The sequence below is a fragment of the Nelusetta ayraudi genome, unplaced genomic scaffold (assembly GCF_046127955.1).
Source record: "Nelusetta ayraudi isolate G7.1 ecotype Tasmania unplaced genomic scaffold, CSIRO-AGI_Nayr_v1 ptg000071l, whole genome shotgun sequence".
Classification (NCBI taxonomy): Eukaryota; Metazoa; Chordata; class Actinopteri; order Tetraodontiformes; family Monacanthidae; genus Nelusetta; species Nelusetta ayraudi.
This window is the reverse complement of record NW_027466121.1, coordinates 4,111,806-4,132,611: the sequence shown is the minus strand read 5'-3', so window position 1 is coordinate 4,132,611 and position 20,806 is coordinate 4,111,806. Positions and strand designations below refer to the sequence as shown.

At 41.9% G+C, this 20,806-nt stretch overlaps 2 protein-coding genes across 2 annotated transcripts in view; both read right to left on the bottom strand.

Annotated features, from left to right (window-relative positions):
- Positions 1–233: 233 nt before the first annotated feature.
- Positions 234–3,534, bottom strand: gins3 (GINS complex subunit 3). Its single transcript, XM_076042776.1, has 3 exons — positions 3,242–3,534; positions 2,766–2,999; positions 234–988 (listed from the first exon to the last, which is right to left on the bottom strand). The coding sequence occupies exons 1-3, from the start codon at positions 3,410–3,412 to the stop codon at positions 758–760; spliced, it is 636 nt and encodes a 211-aa protein (XP_075898891.1). The 5' UTR covers positions 3,413–3,534; the 3' UTR covers positions 234–757.
- A 3,350-nt stretch (positions 3,535–6,884) lies between these two features.
- znrf1 (zinc and ring finger 1) overlaps positions 6,885–20,806 on the bottom strand; it is a 51,343-nt gene continuing 37,421 nt past the window's right edge. The window contains exons 3-5 of the mRNA XM_076042807.1: positions 10,425–10,530; positions 9,467–9,558; positions 6,885–8,055 (exon numbers count right to left, since the gene is read on the bottom strand). Coding sequence (XP_075898922.1) covers positions 9,501–9,558; positions 10,425–10,530 — 164 coding nt within the window. The 3' untranslated portion in view covers positions 6,885–8,055; positions 9,467–9,500. The remainder of the gene's footprint in view (positions 8,056–9,466; positions 9,559–10,424; positions 10,531–20,806) is intronic.

The following is a 20,806-nucleotide window of genomic DNA, read 5'->3' as shown; positions in this document are numbered from 1 at the left end:
TGCACCCTTTTCCAATTAAGCCCATAGCCCCAAAATACTGTCACGCCAAAAGCAAATCACTCATCCCACCCTCCAATGTTGTGTTTTGTAAAAAGGGATGGAGATGTTCACAGCGACTACACCACACCAGAGCCCCAGCAGGTCAGACACCTTCATCCGCAGCTTGTGCAACAAAGATGCAGTCAGCTCAACAAAACACAAGTGTCTTTTTTTTTTTTTCTTGGCTGGAGAAACTGCCTCGCTAACTGGTGGATGGATGCCACTCCACACAGTATTTCACCTGTTGTCCTGCTGGTCTTCAGGCTGCAGATTACGTGCACAACAGATGGTATTAAGAGGTGACCTGCACATGCAGAGTATTCTGGAAATCACATGAGTTATTTCAACTGAAATGGAAAAAAAAAACTAAAAAACAAAAAACAACTGATTCAATCTACTCCCTTCACAAAAATACACTTACATTGATATGAAACAAACAAAACAAGCTACTGTGAGGAACCTTTACGTGATGCATTTCCAAAATGAAAATGAAAAAAAAAAAAACAAACAAACAAACTGAACTTTGATGGATTAAATTGATGTCCTTCAGATTGACCATTAGTCAATTCATGGTCTCTGCGGCATCACTGCCAACAATCTGGTGTTACGAAAGGGAATCACGTCTCTCGACACATGCCGTTCCCCGCAGGCTCAGGCATTTCCGTCGTCCTTTGCTGTCTGTATTTGTACAGTACAAGTGCCCTTGCCAGCGTCTGTATCACTGCTGCATGTCCGTTATCTTCCTCTTGCGGTAGTTAAGAACCAGGGCGGAGGCGGTGATCTGCGAGGCCTGGCCTTTCTCCCAGCTCTGGAAGCTGTTGAGTCCGCTCTGGCCCGACCTGAACAGGGCTTTCTCCAAAGTGTCCAGGCGCTCCACCAGCGCCGACGTGTCCTCGTTGTAGGCATTCTGGGAGGAATCCATGTTCCGTCTGAACCGGCCGATAAACGTCTGACGGTGAGAAGGTTGGGTTGAGACAGCGGCAGAAGATAAGGAGAGAAAAATAGTGCCAGTGGAGAATTGCACTGAGCGCGCCAACAAGCCTTTTAATGAGGGTGAGCGACTTCATAAATCGGCTGACAGCCCTGAGATAAAATCTCAGACAAAGAGCTTCTCAGAGTGTCTGGCAGGAACAGGACCTACTGTCACACCTCGTTTGAATAAATAAAAGGCTCAGAAATTGAGATTTTGTAAAACCATTGGTGATAGAATGTAGATTGACTGAACAGAATTGTATTTTGACTCAGGTAAACATGAAACATTTACCTGAGAAAATGAGTTGTTTGCATAACGTGGATAATTCAAATAATATATAGCTACTAATATGTCACTCTTTTTTATGTATTGGTTCAGGGCCAAAAAAAAAAAGAAAAGAAAAATTCTGATCTAAAAATGTATTCGCCAATTTGAACATAATTTCTGAGCTAAAATCACACTGACCCTCTAAGTCTGTTGTTCAGATCATGCTGCTTCAGCCTCATCAAGATGTTGCAGAAATGCTCCAGCAGCATATATGCGATCAGTATTTGCTCTGCGCACTAAACAAGCATCCACGAGAGGCACAGCTGATCTCACTTTGCTTGCTATAATTTGAAGGCCATTTAGTGATGACACTGTTTGACGTCTGCTTTCGCTCTGACATTCCTCTAGTCCCTGCAGTACAAATGATCGCAATCTCGTGCTGTTGGGTGTCTGTTTATATCCAGCAGGAGATAAGAGTCAGTCTGCCTGGTAACAGCTGGGCCAGACAACTAGACGTCTGCCATGTTGTCTGGGTTTGGTGCGCCCCCTAGCTGTAGTACGCTATAAAAACACACTAATTGTGGCTGACTATGACCATTTATAAGAGATTTAAATTAAAGAATGCATTTTCATTCATTTTCTACCCTCTTTTCAAGATTCTATCAAACTGTATTGATGTCATTTGGTTAAATCATGTTTCCTTTTGTACATTTATAATAAATTGTGCTTAATCCTACAGGTCTGACTCCCTTCTTGGAGGTTAGACTGAGATCTTTGATTCAAATGTGAACTCAGTTTGTCTCTTTAAAAGTGGATGAGCTAGAGCGAGCACACAAAAGTGTTTTGATAACACAGACAAAGAGATTTGATAGTAAATACTGGCTGTCTTGCTTCTTTGAAAAAAAATGTGAAGGTGGCAGATTAGTGGTTCAGCATGACAACAAATAAGGAGAGTTAAGGACAGGGATTTTTTTCTATCTAACCCTGTTGAGGTGGTGGCTTGAACAAACACTGTTAATGCCTCTATTGCACGAGAGTCAACAGTGCCTCAATCCACATGCGATTTACGGAGTCAAAAAAAGATTCTGATCACCAATAGAAGACCTTGAACCAAAAAAGGGGATTCATGTGGGATCATAATTAATTCATGGTGTGATTAAACTTCATTAAAAATCAAGACTCATCTTGATGATATGTATTGAAATTATGGTGCAAGAGTTGTAACTGGCTTCCTGGGCTCAGACCGACAAGCACTGAAAATATGCAAATTGCAGTACCCGGCAAACACAGAGCAGCAATCACATAATCACAACGGTGAAATAAGAAAACACAATGGGGGGAATAGATCACACTGTGCACTTTATTAGCCGTCTAAAAAAAATACCGTCTACATTTATTTTTCTTTTCTTTTCTTTTCTTTTTTTACCTAATATTTCTATATTTTTTTCCATTTTAATTTCCTATTTTTTGAGAGTTTGTTTCATACCTGCAGCAGTGTCTGTCCTATTTCTGTGTTCTCTGGGCAGTCAAAGTGCAGCATCTGGGAGCCCAGTCCATAGTAGTAGGGTCCCATCTTGTGCAAGTCCACCACATTCGGGTCTGCGTTGAACACAGTCCTCCAGCCCTCTCTGTACACCTTGGGAAGTTCGACAGACAGCACCCTCCTCTTCCTGTCGTACAGTCCCTTGGACAGCCACAGAGGGAGCTCCATTTTGGTACCCTAAGACGAAAAAAGACTTCAAATGAGGGTTCTAACACAGCAAAGTATGATGTCGCATCTGCCACTCATAAGTTAGTGTTAATGTTAAATAGGCGAAACGGAATTGAAGAAAGACACTAAATCAGGTCTGGTTTAGCTTCTCCCCGTCACCCAAATAAATAGTTATTTATATTACATATATAATAATAATATTACATATGTCAGGAGGTGTCACTTTTAATTTTCAAAATATCGTTACGAACCTCTACTATGTCCGGATTGTCAGTCGACTTCTCCAGGAAGCCCAGCCGGGGGAAAGCACACTCAGTCCGGGCAGGAAGTCTCTCCTGAGACAGCAAAATGTCGTCCAGCGAGAGGAAATTTTCCTCCATCCCCACACCGGGCTGTACTGGCAGATACGACTGTGTATCCATAATTTTCGTTTAAGCGAAGTTAACGAATGCTACAGGCCGAAAACGAGTTGTTAAATTGATACGCGGAACCCTCTTCCTCTTGTGTTTACAACTCTTCCTCGTCGCTATTTTGGCGCCAGGAGTCGTTGGCCAATGACAGCGCTGTCAAGTCCAGACCAGAGCAATCGAATCGATCAGAATCGAGTCAAAATACTGTTCGCCTTCCTTCACATGGCATTGAATCATGACGTTTTTATATATATATATAGTTCGACTCGATTTAAAGTTGTCAAAGTTCAACTCGATTTCTATTTTGTAAGTTTGTAATTACCATATAAATGTAATTCGAAAGAATGGATGCAGTTACGATAATCACCATAAGAGGTCACAACAACCTCATTCCAAATGAAATGACCCAACATGCCTATTATTATTGTGTACTGTAATATGAAGGCAATTAAAAAAAAATTGTGTTGAGATTATTGGTTGTTATAAAACATATGCTATTATCACGGTTAATGAAAACACATTAATAATAGCATTGATTTTATCTACCATTGTGTATCCAAGTCACGACATGATGTGAGCCAACTACCCTAAAAGCAGTCAGAGCGTCCGATGAGGAATCACGACACACACACAAAAAAGTAAGATAAAGTACAGCCAACGTAATGAAAGCGCTGCTGTCCTATCAGCTGAGCATGTCAGGTGATGTTGCATGTCAGACGATGATGCATGACAGTCCATTGCCTCCCAACAAGATCCCCTTTAATCCGCTGTGTGCAAAGAAACACAGATATCACTGTGTGTCACAAAAATAGGCAATGAAGTCAACGCTTGCCATTATTAGCTGCATTCTTATGTTTTCATGGTCTTCTCTTAATACTGTTTGGCAGCGTGACGTTCCATGACGGCTCATCTGCCCCCAGTGTCCTCTTCCTCCAATGATCTCAGTGTTAACAGGGTTATTTCGGTGATGGTCATGGGGCCAAAAGCAATTTGATAAGCAATTTAACAACACATCCAAACGTTACGGAAGCTGGACGAGATCAGCACACGGGGGACTTTCTAATGGAATTCTAACAAAAGCCAGTTCTTTCACAGAAATGGAAGAGAATTGCTGTAACATCCCTTAAGTCACATATTTCTCTCCGGTTCAATAAGTGATCACTGCATGATTGTGCACAAACACAACAAAGTCAATGTTCATTTTTTTTTTTATAAAGAAAAACCAATTGGCATTCACATAATAGCCAAAATACCTAAAATAATGTTAATGAAATATTTTCATGCTTTGGCTTAAAGTTGTAATTTTGAGTCCATTGTCAAATAAAGCATTTATTTTCCCTACTTCTTCTAAAGTAAAAAAATAAAAATAAAAACATCCAGTCATTTAAGCTTTGAAGATTAAATAGCAGACTGTTGTGGCCACTTGAAAAAGGTAGGTAACTACAGCAAACAATTCCTTACATATTCACTACAAAGTAACATTTGAATCCATTCTTGTCTGGCTCTTTAGAGATAAAACCATGTATTTAGCTCTTAAATGAAAAAGTTGACATTCCTAAATTCTGTGGTCTACTCAGATCAAAGAGCTGAAAGATCCTCCGAGGCCCAAAAACCCAGCGGCAACTCCAGAGAAAATTCAAATTACTTTAGCCTTGTGCAAAACAATATTTTTAATATAGGAATAATTTTTTAGCAATTGTTGATTAAAAGAATGCAAATTCGTTTTAACATCAGTCATGTAAGCTCTCCAGCATTCAAAGCTTGCCGCTGGCATTTTAGCTTGATGCTAGCAATGCAAACTGGATTTAGCCTGAAAACTTCTGTCTTGACTTGTGGCTTTTATAACGTCAAATAATACCTTTTAAATCGCACTTGGTCCCATGGTCTACCATGCAAATTCAACGCTAGGCCCTAATATGGTCAGTGTGGGTTAATTTCACATGGGTGTCTAAGCTAGAGGTGACATCACAATCATTTTAGTACATAGCTACCTAATAATTGTATGTGATATGAATTAAAATGAACAAAACTCTGTACAGTGCAAATGCCACATGGGAGACGCTCAGAGGTTAGAAGGTTTTACCTGACTAAAAGGGTTGATCATCCAAAATCTTATTTGAAACTCAAATGGTATGTCTGCATTTTTTTCCAAGTGGAATGATATTTTTTTTTCTGGGAGTATTGACGCTCAAACTTGGCGATTCATTAAAAATGAAAATCAACGTAAGTATGTCTTCATACCGCAGATTCAATCAGCGTGTGTTAGGCATTTACCATACCAACCCAAATGTCAAAACTGTCTTAGAAACATATTGAGTAATCTTATTCAACCATAACCCTTATGTATATCTACTTCTATTTCTGTATTCTGCATCCCTTCTCTCTGCAATCTGTTCATATTTGTAGCAGATGACAGATGCAGCAAATGTAGTACTAACTCTAAGCCTAACCATGTCTGGGCCAGGTAGAAAAATTGCAGTCTTGGTTGAAGGATCTATAATGGAAAGATGACTGCAAAACTCTCAGCCCTTAGATTGTAAATGGAGTGTGTGGTGTGAGATCACGGGGCGCCATTACACACAAGCATACAGGTTTCAAACAGCGTAGGACGACCTCAGTCTCTCGGCTGCACTGTCTGATGTGGAACGCGGTGCCGTTCGTCTTGTCTCTGGGTGTATCGGGGTCACACAATAAAGGCAGGAAGGAAAACAGACTGTCATCTAGCACAATTTATTCCACCATTTGTTTACAGTAGCGTCGTAAATGCAGTTTGTTTGTATGTTTGATTTTGTAGTAGTCTTCATACATCAGCTCTTGGCATTCTGAAGAGTGAGTTGACACCTCACGTTTGAAATATTAAACAAATATTGTTAAATATGAACAAATGAATAAATAAGCCCCATTCAGTGGATCCACAGTGGGAACCGTCAAGTCTTTTTTAAATTTTTTTTTATTTAAACCCCCACCCCTCCCCCATTTCCCCCAGTCTGAGTGGCTCACGTCTCCAGTCGCAGTCAGCCAGACCTGCTTTAGCAGAAACACACTGTGGGGGAGCTGACGTTAGCATAGACCAAGAGGTGTGTGCCCCTCCTATTCCCACTCCAACACAAACATGCACGGAGGCACGCGCTCTCGCACCCGAGGCTCCCTCCACAAAAACAAAAGTCACGTGGGAAGAAAAAGAAAAAAAAAAAAGAAAAATCTGGCAGGTCTACAAAGAAAGATTGGAGAGAGGTTACGTGTGTTATTTACAATATGTCTTGTGGCCTCTCTGTCGCTGTAAACATCAGCAAAGTAAAGGGAGGACTGCCAGACGCGCACTCACACGCACACTCACAGGGAACGTGGACATCTAGACTGTAAACATTTCAATACACAGACACACACACACTGTTGTCCTAGTCAGCTGTCTAAACTGACCTTTCACGCTGTCTCTCCGTAACACACACACACACACACACACACACACACACACACACACACATTGGGCCTCAGTAAAAGCTATGCTGTCACAGTTCCAAGCTCTCTCTCACACTCGCGCGCGCGCGCACACACACACACACACACACACACACACACACACACACACACACACACACACACACACGCACACACACCAGGTGAAGCCTGACATTGGAGAATCCCAAACACACATGTTACACAGTAGGAGCTTAAATCACACTGCTGGCCCCTCCTCACTCTCACTCAAAACTGAGCATGCTCAGACCGCTCATCTTCATCTCCATTTCCTTTTTTTTTTAGACCCTGCCCTCCAAACCTACTACATACAAGTCAAGCAGATATCCTATCCCCATGTATTTTTTGTTTAGCTTTTTGTTTTTTGAAAACATCCTTCAGCCCTACCTGCCTGCTCAGATGTGCACGATCTTCATCTAATAAGCATTTTAGGACTTTTTTTTTTTTTTAAATTACAAGACTCAAACTGAGGCAGGAACTAACTATGAGAAAGGAGCCAGTTTGTCATGATGGAGTCCTGTTGCGTGATGAGACGCCTGCCAGGTGATGCACAAGTCTGTTCCTCAAAGCAAGCCTCTGCAGCTCAATCGTCGTCCACGCGCCGCTCTCTCCTCCTCCTTCTTTTTTTGCTCCTTCTCAACCTTCACGTCTCCTTTCCTCGGTTCCCCTTCCTCTTTCTCTTCCTCTTCCTCGGTGCCTCGGTTCCCCCTCTGCTTCCATTCCTCTCCACAGTTAAGGCCAAGGGAGGGCTGGACACAAGTGGCTGGCAGGCCTGTGGAAGGCCTGGTGCTGGAGACCTGAGCATGTCAGGGAGGCAAACGGCCGCCGGAGTCTGAGGGCGCGTCGAGGCCGATGAAGCCCTTCTTAAGGACTCTGTCGGTCTGGAGAAGAAGGAAGGAACAGAGGAAAGGGCAGGGGCAGTTGTAGGGCGGGGGCTGGGGGTTGGGTGGTCGAAAGCAGTCTCTCAGGCAGATGGACAATGTTGACGGGCTCAGGAGGAGACCCTCAATGTGTGATGGTTTTGATAGTCACATTTTCTTTTGGTTCAGTTCACAAGGAATATTTATCTTCATTAGGATGATGGACTCTGTCAGGATAAGTACGTGTGGATCACTTTGATTGTTTTCAGATTTGGTTGTGTTGGTGTCCAGACATCCATGGCGGGAAAACAAGGTGCCCTGGAGATCGGGACGAGAAGAGGTAAGGCAAAGTCAGACAATGTAGGATAATTATACTAGTCATGACATTGTTATTCAATGAATCATTACATTACATAAAGATTGGTGTAATTCAAATACATCCCGTCAGCATGGCCTTAACTATGTCAGCTTCTGCTGCTTAATTAATCCACTGTTTTAAATCTTGGCCTTCCATCTTGCCAACCTCAAACAGGAAGCGTTTTGGGGACTTTGTGGACTCTGTAACCAAAAGGCCTCCTGTTAATGGTGACAGTGGACATTCTAACGTGGATAAGTGTAAATGTGACAGTTGTTGGAGCTCAGAGCCAACAATTTCCCACCTAAAGAACAAAGAACAGAGGCTCAGCTCATTTACTGTACTGGTTTTGGCAAGAGCTTGCGTTGTATCACGACTTGCACACGGCGGTGCTGTGTGATCAGTGCTGACCGTCACACCAACAGGAAACGTCTTGTTGTGGGTACCTGGCTGACCTGGAAGTAGCAAAACTAACCAGTTTGCTTGAATTTGACGGGCAGAATATTTGACCAATCGCCTTTTAAGGTTTAGCTTTCCCTATAGATGCTTTCTGTTGGCTCTTCACCAGATTGATATTTGAACTGAACCCAAAAGATTTATAAAACTGGTTCCCAATTTGATCGAAAAACAATTCAAAAAAATCTTTTTCCCTAAATATTGGTAAACGCCATTTTTCGACAACAGGGGACATCGTGTGTTGACTGGGAAGAAGCTTCAGAAAAGTAATCCGCAATAACAGTGTGTGTGTGTGTGTGTGTGTGTGTGTGTGTGTGTGTGTGTGTGTGTGTGTGAGGTGGTGGTGGTGGGGTGGGTTCGAGGAGTGAACGCATCCGTGAAATTAAAGTGATGAAAATGCACTGTACATAATGCTTATCGGTCATGCATATTATGTAACGCACACTGGATTTAATCCAGCCTTGCTTTTTTTTTTTTTAGGGAAAGCCTTTATTTTTGGGCATTCCTTGATGCAAGCCACACCCCTGTCACAAAGACAGGGCAGGCTTTTATTTGAAGAAACTCATTAATAAATACTGTGTTTGAGACCTATTAGATGTCACTGGATGGAATGCGCAAATGCATGCCACTGCGCAACCCCACAGAGTGCATTTAAAACTATAAAAACAAAAAAGTTCATAGATTTCATCAGTTATATTGGAATAAAAGACAATTTCCCTTCTACACACTTATAAAAGTTCATTCTATCAGTGAGATGACTACCTAGGTTTAGTTGGTGGCATGCTGTCATCAATTTGCATCTGGATTTTGCTTAGTTCGTTGAGGTCGGCTCGAGCTTCATCCATTGGTTGGTATGCAGAGGCTGATCTTGCATAATTGGCATGCAGACAGTCGTGTATGTGCTGTGATGCGTCTCACCTTGAGCAATATTTATAGTGGGCCTGGTGGTCAGTCAGTCGGAGGGATGTTCAGGGCAGGACCGATTGATCTCAAACCATGAATCTATACAGCTACAGAACGAAGGACGCACTTTTAACATCTTTATAATACAGCAAAAAATATATATAGGAGGAGAAAAAAAACAACAATTATATCTGTTAAAAGAAATGAAGCTCATCTTAAATTAAATTAATACTAAAGAGGATTCTTACTAAAAGTCACACGTAGGCATCTTGGAGAGCCTCCATGTACTCCCACGCTAGCCAAACATACACATTATACAACATACGAAAGAGACCCAGAGGGGAAACATTGCTGCAGTGTGCAAATGAGCATTAAACTTGAAGACTTGCTTTCTTCCTGTCTGTTACAGAGACACTGAACGAAATGTGGCCTTTGAGACTGGTGTGTGGTTGAAGGCGATTGTACTGGAAGAAATAGTGGCAAAAGAAGCGACCGATTCTAAAATATGTCTTGAATTTGAAGCAAAATGTAGCTAAAAGTTCAGAAAGGAAGGTCAGTAAAACTATTACATTACAATGATCTCTATCCAGTATGCGGGTGTGTATATATTATCTAAATGGAGAGTGAGCAGTAGCGCTGATAGATAGTGCCCACTCAGCCATGAGGCTTTATGGAATGCCAGCGGTGTTTGTTCGCACCCTGCTCTCATTTGTTTATGGAATTTGTGAGTTATTTCATCTGACAGCGATGAATCAATGTGTGGAAAAGCCACATGCAGCACCTTTTCTGTAAAATGATACCGTCGGTGTAACCTCTCCATGAGAGGCAGCGAGCGCAGGCTGTCTTTTTAAGGAACACATTTTATTAAAGTTCAGTAAGTGGCTTTGATTAGAAAGAGTGGAAAATTACATAACGGGCTGTGATTCAGATCGCTCTGTGTGTGTGTGTGTGTGTGTGTGTGTGTGAGTGTCACCTTTTGTGGTAGATGCAGAGGCACGGCAGTCTGGCTATGGTGTCCCCTTGCTGCAGTTCCTCTAGACAGATCACACACTCCCCGGCATCCCTCGCCAACACATCATCTAAAGTGCAGGCACACAAACAGGCGCGCACGCACACACACACACACACACACACACACACACAAAGCAGAACATGTATTAGTATGCGCCACAGACGCCAATAATTTCAGACTCCAGCAGCATATCAAACACAGCAGGCAGCAGTTGGGAGAGCAGGCTGGTGCAGCACACAGGCCAGAGTGGCGCATTTCGGCTGGTGCCGCCAGTGCAAACACTGTGTGTGCGTGCAGCGCTTGCAGTGATCGGCATGAATTCGCACAAAGGCTAAAACGGTCGATCACAAGCAGACTTTTCAACCCGGTGAAATAAGCCAACAGTTGACTTTATAAATCTTGAAATGTTGACGTAGTCCAGGCACAGCCGAGCGCAGGACTTGTGGCACCGCCAGTAGCAGCATTGTTCCTTGAGCACTCACCCCAACGCCCTCCAAAAAATGTAATAGAAATCTGCTCACATCTTAAAAGCCGCCCTTTGAACAAACAAACGAAAAACCAGTACCAAAGAGGACAAGGCCAGTTTAAGGTAGCAAAGTTTTCACAGTTTTTATTACCTTCAATATCACTGGTTCTACAATGCCACTCGTAGGTTTGACCAATCTTAGTTCCCCTTTAGTTGTAATGGAGTTGGAGACGAATATATATACAATGTATAATGATATATATACATACCTATACAATACATCTAAAATATCTGACCAGTCCCTGTTCCACTATGTGACACCCCATAATACAATATTACCATGATATTTCACCATGTTAAAAAAAAAAAAAAAAAAAAAAAAAAAAACATGCTGGGTGTTGCAATACAAATTGCAATCTTTAAATCTTTTCACCTATTAAGTCTTCTAGTCTTGCTAGTCATGTTTTGTTTTTTTTATCATTGTGACTGGGCACCCTAGACAGTGAGTATGTAGTTCTTTACAGTCAAGACCATAAAGTCAATGGATTTTAATTGAACAAGCTGATGTTATATTTGTAACATGAACGTAACGAATCATCAATCGGCGTTGTCTCTAAGTCAAGACGTTATTGCAGTCTCTTCTTTTTCCCTTTCACCATTTGTTGATGTGAATCGGAGCGTTTAGCACTGCCCGCACACAGCACGGTTGTGAGTTTGATTCTGGCCCGGTGCAGAGTGTCCAGGTTCTCCCCGTCTATGCTTGGATTCATGCACATTAGGCAGCTACGAAACGTGTCTGTCAATGTGAACGTGTGTATGATGGGTACGGAACTGGCACTTGTCCAGGGTGTAACACTGCCCTTCCCCCAAGCCGGCTGGGAGAGACTCCATCATCCCCCGAAAAAGAAAAAGAAAAAAAAATACATAACGTTAAAGTCAAAGCCCCACGGATGGTCACATCCCAAAGGAATTTGTCTCATTTCGGATTTGACTCATCCCCTGAGGGAGCAGTGAACAGCAGCAGCGCCGCCCTGGGGAATCATTGGGTAATCTGACCCCTCAAGTCCAACCCTAAATACTGAGAGCCAAGCACTCTTTACAGTCTTTGGTATGACCTGGCCGGGGATTGAACCTGCGACACTGTACGACTAGGCCGCTGAGCTGCAATAAACTCTGCCAAGGCCAGAGAGTATGAACTGAAATCATATTTCTAGAACAACATTTTGTTTGAACACGTTTTGTTCCACTTCTGTCAATGAGACCACGCAGCTTGGCTGTTGCTCCCCTTTTGAAGAATTGCTGGCTGCTAAATTAAAAGCAGAAATCCAACTTCTAATCAACACCGAGTCAATTAAGAGCCAAGCTGGTCTCGGCTTGTCACCAATTATCCCCCCACAACCCTTGTTTTGCCTTTCATTGATTTGGAACTAAACTGACTAGATGTAATCTGTGTTATTGTCCTTTGGCTGTTTGTCTGGAGCTATACGCCCATTATCTCAACTTCTATTTATCCACTCAAAGATAATGTGACTGTCTTTAGTAGGTTCTGTTGGTTTGTTTGCGCAAAGTGCTTCGAGACGCCTTTTGTTCTGATTTAGTGCTGAATAAATAAAAGTTGACTGTTTAAATGTATTTCCCACACAAAAGCACAAATAAAAGCACTCACAGCAGAAATATATTATGTATACATAAAATGTATTGTAAAATAAAAAAAATAAAAAAAAAAACAAATAAATAAACAATTTTCTAAAAAATTAAATATAAATGCAATGGTAAAAGACTATTCCCTCAGGAATTACTTGGCCAATGAAGTTCACATAGTGTAATTAAATGCTATGTACCGGTAGTTAAACTTAAAATAGAAGAGAGCTTTCTTAATCGCCATCACCGAGACACCACGAAATATTTTGTCCACCCCAAATAAAGTTAAACTTCAATAACAACATCAGATGTAAGATGCTTGAGATGAATTGTGGCAACTAAATAGTTCTAAACTTAAAGTATTCCACCAGGTAAATAGATAGATAGATAGATAGATAGATAGATAGATAGATAGCTACAAGAGAGCAACCTTGACAGATGGAAAACATACGCTCTGACCGCAAATCAGCGTTTTTCTTCAGCAAACTCCCAGAACCTCCCTCTCCTCCACGATGCTTTGCTCCCTCTCTCTATCTCAGTCTCTGCCACTGACCTCTCTCCTTAACTCTATTGTTCACTGTAGCACATCCCTCCGTCCCCATGAAATTGCCCGGCTTCTCTTTGACAGATTGCTCGGGATTAAATCGCAGGAATCTGCATAGAGGGCCCGATAAAAAACAGGGCTGTTCTCCGTCCCCCTCTTCTTTAAATATCGTACATATAAATATACATATAAATCCAGCCGGGAGACGCTCAGAGATTAATCATCTTGAAGAAAGTCTGCTCTGTCCTTTAAAAGATGCCATTCATCCCGTCTTTGACACAGCTTGCAACACTTGACCATCCCCCCACCCACCCCCCCTCGATAGTCAACTGGAGATGCTTGTTCATCCAATATTGTTATTTATTTATTTATTTTTTTTAAACCTGTGAATAGTTTCAGGGATAATGTCACTTGAATAAAGTTAGAAACCAAATTCATCATAATCCTGACCCAGCATAAATTCTGCATCGAATGCAGCCGGCCGTCTTTGGGATGGATCGGGTATGAGCATATCACCACTGTTCAGACGAACCTCGCTGGCTCCTGGTGAACTCAAGAGCTGATAATAAGATTTTCTTTGTAGCTTTATAAAAAGTTTTTATATCATCCTTAAAGTGCATTAGTGAGCTCTTACCCCAGTTTCCTTCTCCCAGAGGTAAATTAGGTCACTGTTGTACAAGACACTGCGCTATACTAAATGGTTGACTTAAGGTTAAATTGTTGTTCAGCACTACAATATTAATGAGGAAAAAAAATGCAGCACTGAGGCCACCGAGTACATAGCACATCTATCAGAGGACCTTTGAGGGTTTTTTTTGTAGAAAATGAATGATCATCGTTTGGCATTATTCACTGTTGAATTGAAGATATGTATTTTGCTCAAAGTAATAATACAGATTTAAAAATCTGAACAAGCATTTAACAAGAAAACACAATTTTTCCCTCTGTTCACAGGCTTCTGTAAAAACACTTGGTTTCAGGTTCTGGTTTCTGGTCTTCTTGTGCCATCCACGTTTGGTGGCCACTCTACAGTTATACCATAATGTGTCAGGGTAAACAGAAATACAATGAGCATGTTCAGACACTGGCTGAGTTGCATATGATACCGCATTTATACGTCTCTAAGCCTATCCACTTCCTCTTGCACTGTCATTTCAATTTTGACTTTCAACTGCCTTCCCTGTTTACTGGCATAGCTAAAAGCCATTTGGCAACCAACACCCTACCATCATTTATGACGTGGAAGACAGCCATTGCTTCACTTGATCACAAATTCCCTCTTTCTTGTCTTTCCTTGATGTCCGGTGGTTACCTTGTGCCTTCAAGGTCTCCCTGCACTCTTCCCTCTTGAAAAATACTCTCTTCTTGCTTTCTCTGTCTCCAAAAACTCCTCCTGACTTCCAAGTGCCCCCCAACTCCCTCCTGCTCTGAGCAATGGGCTAAATTTAGAGAGAGACATTGAAATATCAAAAAAGGTATGGAAAAGATTTGTCGGTTGACTCATGTGGACTCACTGTGCTCCCTCTGAACGTCAACTGAAACTGACAGTGCAACTGGAACCATGATGAAAGAGCACATTGATTGATGAAACACAGAGGCCATTAAAACGAAACACAGACCATAGTTGGTGTCAACTTAACTCTTTGCAACATTAGACTTAAAATGTAATGTATCTAGAAGCTTTAATAAAGCCTTTAAAAAAAAAATGAAATATCTGCCGGTGCATCTGGTCTAAGCAGACAGATTATTTATTACCTGACACTGTAAATGGTGACACATGCTAATCAATAGATCCATGACCCATGATGCTAAAAATAGCAAAAAGCAAAATATTGTCTACATACATTGTTTGGATCTGTCTTACTTCCTGTTTTTTATTGATAACCATCAAGTAACCACGTAAAAAGGTGCAAATGCAAAGATCAGATAAAGGTCACTTTTAATAGTGATTGTGAGCAAACACTCAAAAGAAAATTAGACATGGACTGGAATTAGGCTTCAGGAACTGTTTTGTATATCCATCTTAATCAAGTCTAGTCTAGTCTTTTGCACATGCGGGTTGCTTCAGGACTGTAGGCTTTTTACGTGCGTCCAATGGCAGTTGCATTTAAATCATCAAACAACCATGCAAACAAAAAAGACAAAAAATGTGAATTGAGGAAGAAGACCTGCACAGCTGTTTTCATACCAGAGTGAAGGGTGGTGTAGGGTTAAAGTTATGCGTGAGAATAAAAACATCATAATTTCGAGTTGCCCTGAGTTAGTGAAGTACTTCAAGATTCGTATTGTGTTTTGCATCTCCATTGTAAAGAAAGTGGGCACGCTATGCCGCACGTGTAACGACCTTGCCTCAGAGATGTGCTGATGTACCACCGAGCGGGCTCAGGTGATTGACAATAAAGCACTGAGCATGCTGGGAAATGAGATAAGCTGCCTGCTGTTGTTGCTTGCTCGGCCTGCCTTATTTTGTGGGTCCCCGAAAAAACCCAAGAGAGCAAACAGGAAGAGCGTGAGGCGGCGACAAAAGACGGAGAAATTACAGAGAGATTACACAGCCGGAACAGAGACAGGCGGGACAGACAGGCGGACTGGCAAAGACGAGAGGGACGGGGGGGAGAAGCAGGGAGAGTAATACGCCGGGAATAAAGAGCGACAGGACACACAGGGCTGAAGCAGACAGCAGAAAAAAGAGAGGCATTATGGGTGTCTCTCTGCCTTTACCCCTCTCTCCTCTGGACCGTTATCAGCCATCAGGGTGCTCCGTCACTCCCGATCCCATCTTCCTTAAGACAGTTTCACTCCACTCCCCGTCTCTGTCACTCAATCTCTGTTCACCTTGCGGTCTCACTTCACCCTCAGGCCCCAAACCACCATTATTCCTTTATTGCCTCGAGGGTCCGCTCCACTGTGACTGTGGTGCCATGACGCGGCTTCTCGTATCCGCTCCTTTCCGACCTCCGGCGAACGTTTCGCTTGGTCACGCGCGCGCCTGTACATCGCCTTTCTCGGCAGCCGCCGCGCATGCGGACAGGGACGCACATCTGTGCCAGTCGCCCGTCAGATGTGCATCGTCACGCACTAAACTGACAGTCGGCGAGTTGCCGGGGGCGACGAGCAGACGTGGCCCCTGTCAGTCATGTGTCTCCGGCCCGTAATTAAAAGAGCAGACTGCCGGAGGGAATGAATGGTGGAGTGGAAGGTAGACGGCATGTCTGCAACGCTATTACAGACTCTTGTTGCTCTTTACACGTTTATTCTTTTCAAAGAGATGTCCGTTCACAAAGAGAGTGCAAAAGGTGAACACCAAGGGACAGTTATTATTATAAAATGACGTGAGCAAGTTAGCAACTTAGAATAGAATATGTTTACTGTCCCCCTGGGGCCACTCAGGCAAAGTCCTTCTCGGCAATTCTAGTTACTCAGTGGCTATCTTGGGAATGCTAACGAAACAACAAAGAAGACCAGAGCCCTATCTTAATGACCAGGGGCATAATCATACCCCCGCTTTGAACGTGACAACCATGTAGAAAAGAAACACATCTATGTGATCGCCGGTGAAATCAGATACAAATCAAGGTAAAAAAAAAAAACATCAACCTTAACACAATCGCTCTTCCCCACAGGGTTGTAGTCAAGACCGCACCAAACAAGACCCAGACATTTGCCTTTCCAGACCAAAACAAGACCAAGACTTTGTATATTAATGGAAAATAAGAACAAAACAGAAAAAAAATGAGTAAAGTTTGCTTCTAAATCGAACAGCAACATCTGTTTTCAGCAAGGTATCGTTTGATAATTTTCTTTACGCTTTGCAGTGGACAATGTATATTCTCTGTTCTAAATATTGAGCTAATAGTGCCACTCACTTAAAAAATGAATACAATATAATATGGGATGAAGCCAGAGGCCTGGTGGCCTTAAAGCCATCAGGGTTTAGGAGTTGGTCCCAAACATAAAGTTTAAGCCATTTACAGTTTAGACATGTTTACAAGCTTGTGGCCAGAGGAATCTATGAAGGCTTGTTTAACCATTAGGCCAATACAGTATATAAATGGGATATTTATAGTCGTGTCCTGTTCATATATACAGATAATGTTCAAGCAGCCATCTCTGTGTTCTGGCTGTATGGTTTCTTTCAAACCTGATCTGCTCCCTTTATCCGGGTAACCAGTCTGTTTTTATTCTAATATTTAATCTCTGGGAGTTCGTATGAAGTGAGTTTTCTAGGGTCATACTAGGTACATGTTGTTGCTCTACTTTTTAACCCCATTAGGTGGCCTTAGTCGCGCTCACTGCTTTAATCTGTTCTAGTTCCCAGCTTATCGGTCGGTTGTGAGCTCATTATCACAGACATTCAAACGAATCAAGGTAGTTGTAACTGACGTGACTTAATGTAAATCAGTCCATGCCCGTTTCAATTGACACAAATACGTGGCTTATAAACTGAATGTGCTGGGTAAACTTGAACCTTATGAAAGGAATAACAGCAATGGTCAATTTACCTGCATGCACTCTCTCTCTCTCGCTCTCTTTCTCACTCTCTCTCTCTCTCTCTCTCTCTCTCTCTCTCTCACACACACACACACATTTATTTACTGATTATTTAAATTTTTTCTTCGAGAAGCCATTCACATAACATTTAAATTTGCATCGCTGCTGGTATGAATGTTGTTTTCATGGTCTTTTATTTGTCTTGGTCCCATTGTGTATAGATCTATATATCTATACAATTATGTCCATCATTTTGACTTCTGACCCCTTCAACGACAGTTGTTGTGATTCTGGAACCAGAAAATGTGCCAAAGAGGTGGTTCGGCGTAGCAGCATAAGATGCCACTCTGGATAGGTAACACAAACCTCCAATGTGACAGCCTAGGCAAGAAAAGGACGGGGGCTTGTGAGGTTTGGACTTTAATCAAATTTCACTCTCACTCGAGACTTACAGTTATTTCAAACATTCCTTTGGGTAATAAAGATGCAAATTGCACCTTAGCAATTTTCTGCCTCTGTTCCCTTTTTTGCCTTGTTGATCATATCTGAGGCAGGTGGCGAATGATAAGCTCATTTCGTGCTGACAAGGAGTCAAATGGCATGCAGCTAAGTCTGTCCAATAGCGACGCTTGAGAGATTGATGAGGGAGACCCATCCAAGCAGCTCCTCTTTGACCTTGGCTTTTTGGTTTTATTATATCACACAGATCAGACCTGAGTAACTTAAGATGTCTTTTTATACCCTCAATTTTGTCTCTTTAACTCATTTTTGACTGCTGGCTGCTTAATGTTAGATTGGTTTCAGCTCTTCCTGCTTATTGGTGCATTCTCTCCTGCAAAGCCATCGTACCATTTTATTTAAATAATACCGAATTGTACAAGGTTTGCCTTCAATGGCAACATTTTAAACCCTTATCTCCTTGCTTACCTGTTATACGTACTCTTGTAGTGTAAATTGTTATGGCTTTTGTAACTGTTCAAAGCGATGCAGCTCATAATGATCAGAGAGAGGTCAGAGAATAGAGCCAGCAATTCCCACATTTCATGTTGACAATTGCTGCATATGGAGCTCCCCCCCAACGCAAAGAGTCTTGGGGAAACTTAGATGATTATTCCAAAAAGACCCCTGCTGTACACTGAATGTTGCCCAGCAACTGTTATGAGTTAATTTGATACGTAGCTCATACGTAGGTCTTTCCTGGGCAGATGCTTTCATGTCTACAAAACAGCAAGATATGGCACAGTTTATAGAAGATTGATGAAAATACATTTCTTCCAACTGTTCTGAGTCTGAGTTGCATTTTGAAATGAGGTGAAATGACTGACACTGTTTAAAGATCACGTCGCACTTCTCTTTCACTCAAACTGTGCATAATTTCGATTTTGTCTGCCTTAGCAGTAGGTTAAAGCCTAAAGAGGGTGTCAAGTGAAAATATTCTAATAGTAATAAGGGATTCTCCTAGAATTTCCAGATTAGAGCATTATCATTATATATAGCAAAAATCTCCAAATGGTCTGTCAAACCCCAAAGGTGTGTGTCATAGTGTTTAATAGTGTATGAATTCAAAGGTAAGATTTTTACAAAGCTTGCAGGTTCATAATATGATATGATGATGAATATGTGACATTTCTTAAATATATAACACATGTTCAGACACACATTTTAAATGAATGATTTACCGAGATATATTGCATACGTGTTGTTTTTTTTTAGGTGGAAATGCTCCTCACATGACTCGTTGCCTTTCTTTCCTGCTCTCATCCCGCTGGAGCCAGAGTATCAATACTTCATTATGAGAATCGACCCTAAAAGGGACAGGTCTTGTGTCCTAGCTATCAATACATGAGTATCAGTCCACACAACACACAGCACAGTCTTTTGATAAACTGCTATATGTGCCTTTTGACATTTAACTGAACACGGGCAGACGTCAAGACGGAAATCTCTCTGATACTCATTTTGACTTATCGCCACTTATTGGCTGACCTCAGGGACAAATGGTCCGAAAGTTTGCTCGAGTATTGTTCTTCAAAACCTCCAACACACTTAGGAGTAATACAGTAGTAATCGATTAGCGGTCATGAAATCGAATCTGTCGACTGGCGGCTGAATAACAGGGTGTAGGGCAGCACGTAGAGACAGTGAGGGATGAGCTCACAGGCCAGTGCAGAGCCATTGGAAACAGACGATCAATAAAGCAAAATGAAAGCGGCTGACATGCCCAGCTCCCACAGTCCTGCACTGTTACACTGCTGTGCATCACGTGGACACATGGGAAGAGCACGCTGAGCACCGACTGTCAAGGTTATTAGCATTACAACACCCAGAAAACAATTTGCATTTAGTTCCTGCACTTTGTGCAAACACCAACAAGAGACATAAAGGAATTAATAATTATTTTTCCTCGGATATGGGTTGGATGATTCTCCGGGATACGTAATAGCTCTAAAGTTTCACTTTGCAGCAGTGTGACAGGGTTTTTTTTTGTGAGTATAAGTTATTTACTTGTCACAAATCTAACATAAAGGGCTCAGATGGGAACATGTAACAACAACAGCTGGCAGATTAAAAAGTGCAGGACTTGATTTGTCAGGTTCCGCAAAGTCATTCAGTATTTTTTCCTGCTATTTTTTTCCCAAACTGATCATCCTCGTTTCCCCTCATTCATATTTATCGTGTTTTCAATAGACCAGCTCAACAACACGTGTCAGTCTGTAAACACTTCCACCTTTCTGTCAATATTTATAAGCCACGAGACTCGACACAACAGTGGGATGGGCAAGTAAATACGGAGCAAGAACATAATCCTGAAAATATGGTTTATTATTCAGTGATACCACACAGAGCTTGAATTCCACTTTAAATCCCATTTTACCCCTTATCCCTCTCATGTAGTCCTTCCCTGACGCTTTGTGTATAGATGTATGTACGTACAGGTGGAGCGAGCCTCAGCTCTTGGCGAGACAAAAGGGATTGGTCGGAGTGTGAGGCCTAAAAAGTCTCTCAAATTAAGATTTTGCAGGCGCTCTCTTAAAATTATTTATTCTTTACCTGAATGGCTTCCAAATCGCTGCGGATGACAATTTTTTTTTAAATATGCCAACCATTCTGGTGTCAGTTTAATGTCATCCCAGTGAAGTACAACCCTTGTCTCCCCACAAAACTCATGCGTAAAAAATTGCTTATCGCACTAATTGGTGG